Raw genomic sequence first — 9,902 nt, forward strand, 5'->3', positions numbered from 1 at the left:
GGTGCAAGCCTGTGCAGACAGCAGAGATTCCCAAGGCTGAGATATTCAGATTTAGGAAACCAGCAGCTAAGCTCCCAGGGCTCTCTTTATGGGAAACGACCCCTCCTCCAAAGATTACCACTGGAAGATGTGGAAGTGCAAATGCAGGCAGGCAGAATCCACAACTCTTTTTGTCTCTTGCCCTGGGGCCCAGGTCTTGGTGTACAGACACCCCAGGATGCCCAAGTTAAGAGAGCAAACACACTTTGAATATGGTCCAGGTTCAAAGGGTTTCCTTACTCCCCAAGTTACTTACATTGCATTAAAATAACACTTTCTAATTCTGGGAGTCTGTATTGTTTTGCTGTTGACCGGTGTCTGGGTCTCAATTTTTCATTACCTGACAAACACTGAAATCAAGAGAGTTGGATATTTCTAGTTTCCCCTTTTTCCTGGTGGATTATTGGGATACAGAAGCAGGGTTTCCCTTTTTCATCTTAAGGTTTCCAAAGGGAGTAATAGAAGTCCCGGCTGGATATATCTTGGAAGGATTTATTGCAAAATAAAGTTGAGTTCTCAATCTAGGAAAATAACAAAGGAGTCCCCAGCTCTCTGAGGAGCATCACTCTTGTGGGACCTTGTCTGTGTAGGTCATAGTCACCTGTCCACTTATTGCCACGACTCCCTTTCCATGGCTCCAGAGATGGTTTAGGAACTCCAAAAACCCCCAGGTTATACAGGGTGCTGGTTTCCCCAGGTGTGGGTGGGAAGAATTTATTTTCTTTTCTCTTTCTTTCTTTTTTTTTTTTTTTGAGACAGGGTCTCAGTTCTGTTGCCCAGGCTGGAGTGCAACGTCACAATCACACCTCACTGTAGTCTCAATCTCCTGGCTCCAATGATCCTGTCGCCTCAGCCTCCCAAGTATCTAGGACTACAGGCAAGTGGCACCACACCTGGCTAATTTTTAAATTTTGTGTGGAGATGGTGTCTTCCTATGTTGTCCAGGCTGGAGGAAGAACTTTTCAAAAGTGCATACTTGGGGGGAAAGAAATCTAACACTCTAAAACTTCCCAGTAGGCAGATATGTGGTCTTTACCCCATTTATCAGCATGGATTTGTAGCCACAGGCTGCTCTTCAGGAGTCTGAACAGAACTCTTTCATTTTTTGCTTCTATTCTCCTGATTCCCAGCAGCACAGCTAGGTTGGACATGGTCTGAAATTTAAAGGAACAAATACTTTGAAGGTCCCTCTAGATATGGACCCCAAACCAAACTCTCCCTGTAGGAAGCTGCATAAGTACAGGCACAGAGATGGGACAGTAGCTTGCAGGAAAGATGAAATAGGGGTCTGCCAAAATCAGGAGGCCCAGATTCCAATTTCAGCCCTGCCAGGAATATGCTGTGGAATCTTGGGCCTCCATTTCCCCACCGGTAGCAGATATCACGAGGACTACAGACCAACACTGCAATTTTCCAATTGCTTTCCATTCTGTTCTCTCTAAGAGAGAAGTTATATCCCCTTCCACTGATGCAATTAATCAAGTGAACTTGTGTGGGGTATTATCAGGCACTGCCCTCACTCAGGGACTGAGCACTGCCTGAGGAGCGTGTGCAGTAATACTTGCTCACCACATGTCTACACTGGTCACACTTGACCTTACAGCACCACTGGAATTTGCAGTTACAGCTGCTTATGACCTCAGTTTTCCTCTCTTCCACCTGCAGCCCACATTCAGTGCATAGGCGCCCACAGCTACGTCGCTCCCACCTGGATGTGTTGTGGCTGTTCTGTAGGCACTCACGACCCTCTGTGCCATAGATGCCCAGGCTGGAATTGCAGGTACAGTAATCTGGTGATTCCTCTAAAAAGATCAGTTCCGCCTCTGCACTAGGAAGGAAGGCCTCAGCGGGCGCCCAGTGGCCCTCGGCGCTGTTCCCAGCTCTCAGCTGCCGCTTATCCATTTCAATTTTCAGCGCCTGGTCATACTTGGCCTTTAGATAGTCTCCCATCTCCCGGAAGTCAGCCAGCTGCAGCCAGCACGTCTGTATGCTGCAGCTCCCAGAGATGCCATGACATTTGCAGGTCCTTTTCATGGTGGCTCTCACTGCCTTCACAGAGAGAACACAAAAGAGAATGGCTCTGAGTAGGGAAGACCAAAGGTTAGTGATTAAAGGTAATGTTTTAGAGCTGTGTTTCTTGACTTTAACGGAGCATCAGAATTATTGGGGAAGCTCGTGAAAAATATTTATTCCTGGGCCCTACCTCAGATCTTCTCAATGAGGATATTCAGTGGGGAAGGGGCTGGTACTGGTGATTTTAAAGCTTCCCTGGGTGATTCTGATGGAGAGCCAGGCAAGAGCTGAGAAGGTTACTAGAGTCCAGAAACCTCTGCTCCAGGCTCAACTCTATCACTTGTCAAGCTTTTCTCTATCTGCCCAGCTGGAATAAGAATTGCATATAATAATGATCAAGGAAGTACTCTGTAAATTTTAAAGGAAACTATGATAATTGCCATAGTTATTGTCTTGAGGGTGGGGGTGAGAGTATTTTGGGGTGTTTGGATTTGTCCTCCGGGTCTTCTCTGAGAGGGGAGGGAGCTCCTTGAGTCTGAACACTTATACCCCCAAGGCAATGAATTACCCATGGTTGTACTTGCTTAAAAAAACCTCTTCCTGGCTGGACACGGTGGCTCATGCCTGTAATCCCAAGACGTTGGGAGGCCGAGGCAAGAGGATTGCTTGAGCCCAGGAGGCCAAGACTAGCCTGGGCAATATGGGGAAACTTCATCTCTACAAAACCCACAAAAATTAGCCAGGCATAGTGGCAAGTGCCTGTAGTTCCAGGTTCTCAGGAGGCTGAGGTGGGAGGATGGCTTCAGCCTGGGAGGTGGAGGCTGCAGTGAGCCGAGATGGCACCACTGCACTTCAGCCTGGGTGACAGAGTAAGACCCTGTCTCAAAAAAAAACCCCCAAAACCCAAAAACCCTTTCCCCCTTTCCCCCTTTCCCTGGGCGCCCAGGATATCTAGGTATATGTTCACAGGAAATTTCTATGCTTTTGGCTCTAAATCCAACTTGTTTCCCAATTTGTGTTCCGAATACTCCAGAGATTGCCACCCCACTAGAAGTCTTGGGGGAGAGTTAGACACTTCAGAGAAGCCTAGATCAATCCCAATTCCCCATAGCCCAGACAGACTTTAGGACACAAGGCTGGACAACAAGGCCCTGTTAATTTACTAGAACATGCAGTTGAAGTGATAAAAATTTAAGTCATAGAAGCAAGGCCTTGATTCTGTGTTCTCAGAAGCCCACCTGTGGAGGGGCAGAGCAGAACATACAATGACAAGAGGACTCAGTGAGAAGATCTGAGTTTACTGCCTGTCTCTGACACTTATTAGTTGCCCTGGACAAGCCACTTGGCTCAGACTTAATTGGTTTTTTCATCCAGAGAATGCAGGTAGCCATCTCAGTCTGGCTGGGTAGTATGAGGAAAGAACGTATAAGACAGCTCTTGGTAAATTGTGAAGGGCTGTGCAGATGTGAAGCTGTTGAAATACTGGCCACAACTCCTATACCCACCAGTCTGCCGGCTCTGTTGTTGTGAAGATTCATCAGGGCTCTGGCATCCTTCCCCTTCTCCAAACTGTCCACAAAGAGTTTGGAGATCCTTTCCCCAAATTCCACATTGTCACTGCAGCCTCCCCAGATCCAGCCATGGCCTCCTATACGTAAGGAAAGAATAAGTTCTCCATGTAGCTCCGTGCTCAGTCCCAGTCACCCGCCAAACCATCCCCAAGAGCCCTAGAGTGTAAAGCTATGGCTGAGGGTGAGACAGGGAAATGGAGGTGCATGGGGTGGGTGGGTAGGAGTCCGATTGCCAAAGCCAACTGCCCACCCTTCAGACACTTCCCAGCCATAAGCAATTAGTCTTCTATACCCACAGTAAAAGTAGGCACACTGGGGCTAACTTAGATGCTCTCAAAGGTTCACTGCAGCTCAAACATTCTGGAATTCTGCACCATTGTTCTACAATTATCTCGTAGAGGTTACTACCTCCTTCATTAGTGATAAATCTGAGTAAGTGTCTTAGGTAGTCTGCAAATTGCTGAGTAGCTCTAGAGTATGGATGAGCCATTCCAAGCCTGAAATACCAGGGCTAGCTTTAACTCACTTCGACCTTCTCATTTCTAATTGCCTTGTTGCTTTTAGAGCTACTTGCCTATACCTGGACTCATGGACCCAGGCTCAACTCTAAGAGTGTAAGGCTAGGAGATTCTACAATTGAAGGAGTTGCTGGAGTCTTGAGGTTTAAGGGAGCTGTGTCCCTCAGTCTTTCCCTGGAAGACTTTAGCCTGCACTCAGCTCTGTAGCCCCTCACCTCTTCCCACCCCCATTGGAAAGCTCAACTTACCTGTTTTTCCATTTTTTGACCCATCACAGCCACAGTTTTCGAAGTCACCCATGCTGCAGTTCTTGGTGATGGTGTACATGACTCCAGCAGAGCTGATAGCATGTATGAAGGAAGTCTCTCTGGTGGCTTTGGAGAGAGAGAGGGAACTGACTGGAAACTTGGACCCTGATGACCCAAAGCAGAGGCTTTGGAAAAATAATATTGTTTCTCTCCCTTATCCCCCACTTCCTTTGGGTTTAAGAGGATGCTTTTCTTTTCTTTCTTTTTTTTTTTATTTGAGACTTGCTCTGTCACCAGGCTGGAGTGCAGTGGCATGATCTCGGCTCACTGCAACCTCTGCCTCCCAGGTTCAAGCGATTCTTCTGCCCAAGCCTCCTGAGTAGCTGGGACTACAGGCGCATGCCACCATGCCCAGCTAATTTTTGTATTTCTAGTAGAGACGGAGTTTCACCATGTTGACCAGGATGGTCTTGATCTCTTGACCTCATGATCTGTCCTCCTCGGCCTCCCGAAGTGCTGGGATTACAGGCATGAATCACTGTGGCTGGCCTTTTTTTTTTTTGAGACAGTCTCACTCTGTTGTCCAGGCTGGGGTGCAGTGGCACGATCTTGGCTCTCTGCAAACTCTGCCTCCCAGATTCAAGCAATTCTCCTGCCTCAGCCTCCTGAGTAGCAGGTATGTGCCACCATGCCTGGCTAATTTTTTATTTTTAGTAGAGATGGGGTTTCACCATGTTGGCCAGGCTGGTCTTGAACTCCTGATCTCAGGTGACCCACCCGCCTGGCCTCCCAGAGTGTTGGGATTACAGGTGTGAGCCACTGTGCCTGGCCTATTTTTTTAAATTATTGTTTTGTTTTTTGAGACAGGGTCTCACTCTTGCCCTGGTTGGAGTGCAGTAGCATGATCTCGGCTCACTATAACCTCCACCTTCCGGATTCAAGCAATTCTCGTGCCTCAGCCTCCTGAGTAGCTGGGACTATAGGTGCCTACTACCACATCTGGCTATTTTTAATTTTTTTTTAGTTTTTAGTACCATATGGGGTTTCACCATATTGGCCAGAGTGGTCTAGAACTCCTGGGCTCAAGTGATCCACTCACCTTGGTCTCCCAAAGTGCTGGGATTATAGGCATGAGCCACCACACCTGACCTATTATTATTGTATTAGAAATAGGGTCTCATTATGTTGCCCAGGCTGGACTTGAACTCCTGGGCACAAGCAATCCTCCCATCTCAGCCTCCCAAAGTGCTGGGATTATAGGTGTGAGCCACTGCATCCAGCCAATGCTCTTCTATTTGAAAGAACAATGCATATCTTTTCAGCCTCCTTACTTCATCCAGGCAGGAATGAACATCCCCATGTTACCAATGGGGAAAGTAAAAACCAGAGATAGAATGATGAGGCCAACGTAATCCCAGCACTTTGGGAGGCTAAGCTGGGTGGATCGCTCGAGCTCAGGTGTTCGAGACCAACCTGGGCAACATGATGAAAACCTGTCTCTATAAAATATACAAAAATTAGCTGGGCATGGGGGTGCATGCCTATAGTCCCAGCTACTCAGGAGACTGAGGTGGGAGAATTGCTTGAGCCTGGGAGGCAGAGTCTGCAGTGAGCCAAGATTATGCCACTGCAATCCAGCCTGGGTAGCAAAGTGAAACCCTGTCTCAAAAAAAAAAAAAAAAAGAATGATGAGAACAAGACCACTTTCCAGTTGTGGTGCTGGGATCAGGACCTTGCCCTCTTAGAGTCCGGCCTAGACCTCTGTCCACTAGCCACTGCTGCTAGTCCTTAGGCAGTGAGACTCAGGGCTTGATGCTGGCCTAGGAGAGAGAGGAGGACCTTTGCTGGTTCTGACTGGGAAGCTTGGGCCATGTAATAATCATAACAGTCATGACTGCCACCTACTGAGCTCTTACTAAACCCTTTACAAACATTGTCACATTTCATTTCTATGTACTCCCTATTCTATCTATATACCCCATGGGGAGACATTTCTTTCGAGCCTCATCTTTTTTTTTTGAGAGAAGGTCTTGCTCTGTCACCCAGGCAGGAGTGTAGTGGTATGATCATAGCTCACTATATCCTTGAACTCCTGGGTTCCAGAAATCCTCCCAACTCAGCCTTCCAGGTAGCTGGGACTACAGGCACATGCTACCATGCCGGCTAATATTTTTACTTTTATTTTTAGTAGAGAGAGGTCTTGCTATGTTGCCCAGGCTGGTCTTGAACTCCTGAACTCAAGCGATCCTCCTGCCTTAGCCTTCCAAAGTGCTGGGATTATAGGCATGGTCCCAACACGTGCTTAGCCACTTTCTCCATCTTCTTTACTCTTTCCCCTAACTATTCTCAGGTGAATGTTATCTTCAAAAATGACATGCATGCAAACTACAGCACACAGTTACAAATGGGTGCACGTGCACACCCATACACACACACACACACACACACACCCCACCTGAGGCACAACTCAATGTGACGTCTCAGCTTTTCTGTTGTTGAGATTTTATGGCAGTTAGCCATGTGAAACTTCCTCAGGAGCTGCAAACACCCGGTTTTTATTTCATGCAACTCAGTGCAAGATCAGTGTGTACAAACGCACAAATATAAGCATGCATTTAAAAAATAGAGTAATTTCCGCTGAGCACTGTGGCTCATGCCTGTAATTCCAGAACTTTTGGAGGCTGAGGTGGGTGGATCACCTGAGGTCAGGAGTTTGAGACCAGCCTGGCTAACATGGTGAAACCCCATCTCTACTAAAAATACAAAAAATTAGCCAGGCGTGGTGCATGCCTGTAATCCTAGCTACTCAGGAGGCTGAGGCAGGAGAATCATTTGAACTCGGGAGGCAGAAGTTGCGGTGAGCCGAGATCGTGCCATTGCACTCCAGCCTGGGCAACAGAGTGAGACTTCGTCTCAAAAAAAAAAAAAAAAAAAAAAAAGAGTAATTTCCTACATTTGTCTCATACATAGAGACACCTCATATCCACCTCATTTAACCCATGGGATACTTCTGATGAACTAAACAGAACTGGCCTTACTGACCCAAATCACAAATCTGGGGTTGAGAGAGGGGAGGTAATTTACTCAAGGCCACACAGCAAGGAAATAGCAGGTCAGCAGGTCACTGGTAGCATTTTCATTTCACTGTGCAATACATGTCACACGTATACACATCCTGCAGGCGCCCCTCCATTCCCATACATACCCCTTGTACAGGTGAGTCCCACACAAACTTACCACTTCTCAGCCTATTGTGGGTAGAGAGCTGAAGAGCATTTTCAGGGCAGTTCCAGCGTTCCCAAGCAAACTGGAACTTGCATTCCTCGATGCCACTCTGGGCACCCAAGGCCACGCTAGTCGTGTAGGTCAGGTAGGCCTGGCAAAGGGAAGAGGGCTGTGAGCTTCTGCCTGGTATGAGTGATCTGGGATAGGAGAAGCCGGCAGGACTCAGATGGGCCAGCTCTCCATTGAGAATCAACCATGGGTTCCTCTGGGTGAGGGGCTCTGGCACTGTCCCCTCCCATCTTTTCTCCAGAAGAGTCCCCTTAGGGCCCTCAGTGGGTAAAAACAGAAGCTGGAGATCATCCTACCTTGGGACCTGTTATCAGGAAATTGTTCACTGACCTACCAAGAAGAGAAAAAGTGAGGCAGAGGTGAATGGGGATGAGACAATGGGGGCTTCCTTGGCAGGGAGTGAGGGTGGGAAAGGACTTACCAGGCAGAGGCGCTGAGTGCAGCACAGCATATGCCCACAGCTGCCCAGACCGTAGATGGGTTCCCCATCGCCCTGCCTCCCTCCCCAGACCAGGTCCAGCTCAGGGCCAAGTCCAGAGAAGTGAGCAGGGGGCAGGGTCTTCCTCAGTATTTATGTGAGAAGATTCTGAACGTCCAAGGGGGGAAATCAGCAGCTCTTCTCATTTGTTCCTAACTGGCAGGGCTGCAGGAGCCACTGACCCAGTGGGGGATCTGGGAGGAGGGACTCAGTTTTCGCGGAAAGCCCCGCCCTGCCCAGCCCCTCCAGCCCTTTTTCCTCCCAGGCTGAGAAAGAGGCTGAAGCTTTTCTCCTATCCTTGAGATTTCTTTCTTCTATATGTCAATTTTGTCTCTTCCTGCTTCTTTGGCCCATTTCTCAGAATCACGTAGGCCAGAGCAGGCTGGGTCGTTAACCCTGAAGGCAGGTCACCTATTCTTGGAGCTACAGTGTCCTCATCTGTCAGTGAGAGCCCCCTCTCTGCCCTGCCATCCTCCCCCAGGTGTTAATAATCAGAAAGCAACTCCATCTGGAGCCCTGCCTACTCATTTACCTAAACCAGTGAGTGGGCCATCCCTACCACTTCCTTCAGGTCTGTGAGGTGATGGAGCTGTGGGACTATGCAGCAGGAACACTTCAGCGTCCATCTCTGCAACAGTCCCTTCTACCACATTCTAGCAAAGTAAGTGCTGGGAAATTTCCTTCATTCCTAGCAAATCTATCCTTTTATATCTGAAGGTTACAACTCCAGTTAGTTGATTTTTTATATGTCTGAGAACCAACCATAGGGTCACCTAGGGCTATATTTGGGAAGACTGATGCCTTCCTTTTTTCTTTCCTTTTTTGAGACAGAGTCTCTCGCTCTGTCGCCCAGGCTGGAGCGCAGTGGTGCAATCTCAGCTCTCTGCAACCTCTATCTCCTGGGTTCAAGTGATTGTCCTACCTCAGCCTCCCAAGTATCCGAGACTACAGGTGCCAGCCACCACGCCTGGCTAATTTTTGTATTTTTAGTCGAGAAAGGGTTTTGCCACGTTGGCCAGCCTGGTCTTGAACTCCTGAGCTCAAGTGATCTGCCTGCCTTGGTCTCCCAAAATGCTGGGATTATAGGCATGAGCCACTGTGCATGGCCCTGATGCCTTTCTTTCTGATACCATTTTGTTACTAGGACTTAAGCTCCTTAGGCAGGAATCTGTCTTTTATTTTATTTTATTTATTTATTTATTTATTTTGAGATGGAGTCTCACTCTGTCGCCAGGCTGGAGTGCAGTGGTGTGATCTCGGTTCACTGCAACCTCCACCTCCCGGGATCGAGCAATTATCCTGCCTCAGCCTCCAGAGTAGCTGGGACTACAGGTGTGTGCCACCATACCCAGCTAATTTTTGTATTTTTAGTAGAGATGGGTTTCACCATGCTGGCCAGGTTGGTCTTGATCTCTTGATCCACTCGCCTCAGCCTCCCAAAGTGTTGGGATTACAGGCGTGAGCCACCATGCCCAGCCTTATTTTATTTTATTTTATTTTATTTTTTGAGACAGTTTCACTCTTGTCACCCAGGCTGGAGTGCAAATGCGCAATCTCAGCTCACTGCAACCTTCGCCTCCCGTGTTGAAGCGATTCTCCTACCTCAGCCTCCCCAGTAGCTGAGATTACAGGCATGTGCCACCATACCCAGCTAATTTTGTATTTTTAGTGGAGACGGGGTTTCACTATGTTGGCCAGGCTGGTCTCAAACTCCTGACCTCAGGTGACCTGCACACCTTTG

The 9,902-nt window shown here is 48.1% G+C and overlaps 1 protein-coding gene across 2 annotated transcripts; it reads right to left on the reverse strand.

The window, feature by feature from the left end:
* Positions 1-296: 296 nt before the first annotated feature.
* Positions 297-8,370, reverse strand: WNT8A (Wnt family member 8A). 2 transcript variants are annotated; one of them, XM_023193746.2, is made up of 8 exons: positions 8,105-8,223; positions 7,980-8,013; positions 7,627-7,765; positions 4,390-4,515; positions 3,558-3,700; positions 1,560-2,088; positions 1,076-1,258; positions 297-560 (listed from the first exon to the last, which is right to left on the reverse strand). In XM_023193746.2, the coding sequence occupies exons 1-7, from the start codon at positions 8,170-8,172 to the stop codon at positions 1,230-1,232; spliced, it is 1,068 nt and encodes a 355-aa protein (XP_023049514.1). In that variant the 5' UTR covers positions 8,173-8,223; the 3' UTR covers positions 297-560; positions 1,076-1,229. The 2 variants fall into 2 exon arrangements, with proteins under 2 accessions (XP_023049514.1, XP_023049523.1); XM_023193755.1 differs by lacking the exon at positions 297-560 and having other exon boundaries at positions 1,078-2,088; positions 8,105-8,370.
* Between the last annotated feature and the right edge of the window lie 1,532 nt (positions 8,371-9,902).

Source organism: Piliocolobus tephrosceles, chromosome 4 (assembly GCF_002776525.5).
Source record: "Piliocolobus tephrosceles isolate RC106 chromosome 4, ASM277652v3, whole genome shotgun sequence".
Classification (NCBI taxonomy): domain Eukaryota; kingdom Metazoa; phylum Chordata; class Mammalia; order Primates; family Cercopithecidae; genus Piliocolobus; species Piliocolobus tephrosceles.

Excerpts from the sequence above, each read along its gene's own strand:
- WNT8A (XM_023193746.2), bottom strand. The coding sequence starts at position 8,172 with ATGGGGAACCCATCTACGGTCTGGGCAGCTGTGGGCATATGCTGTGCT. Across the intron at positions 8,014-8,104 it reads GCACTCAGCGCCTCTGCCTG|GTCAGTGAACAATTTCCTGA; the intron begins GTAAGTCCTTTC and ends TCTTCTTGGTAG. Across the intron at positions 2,089-3,557 it reads ACAACAGAGCCGGCAGACTG|GCAGTGAGAGCCACCATGAA; the intron begins GTGGGTATAGGA and ends CTCTCTGTGAAG.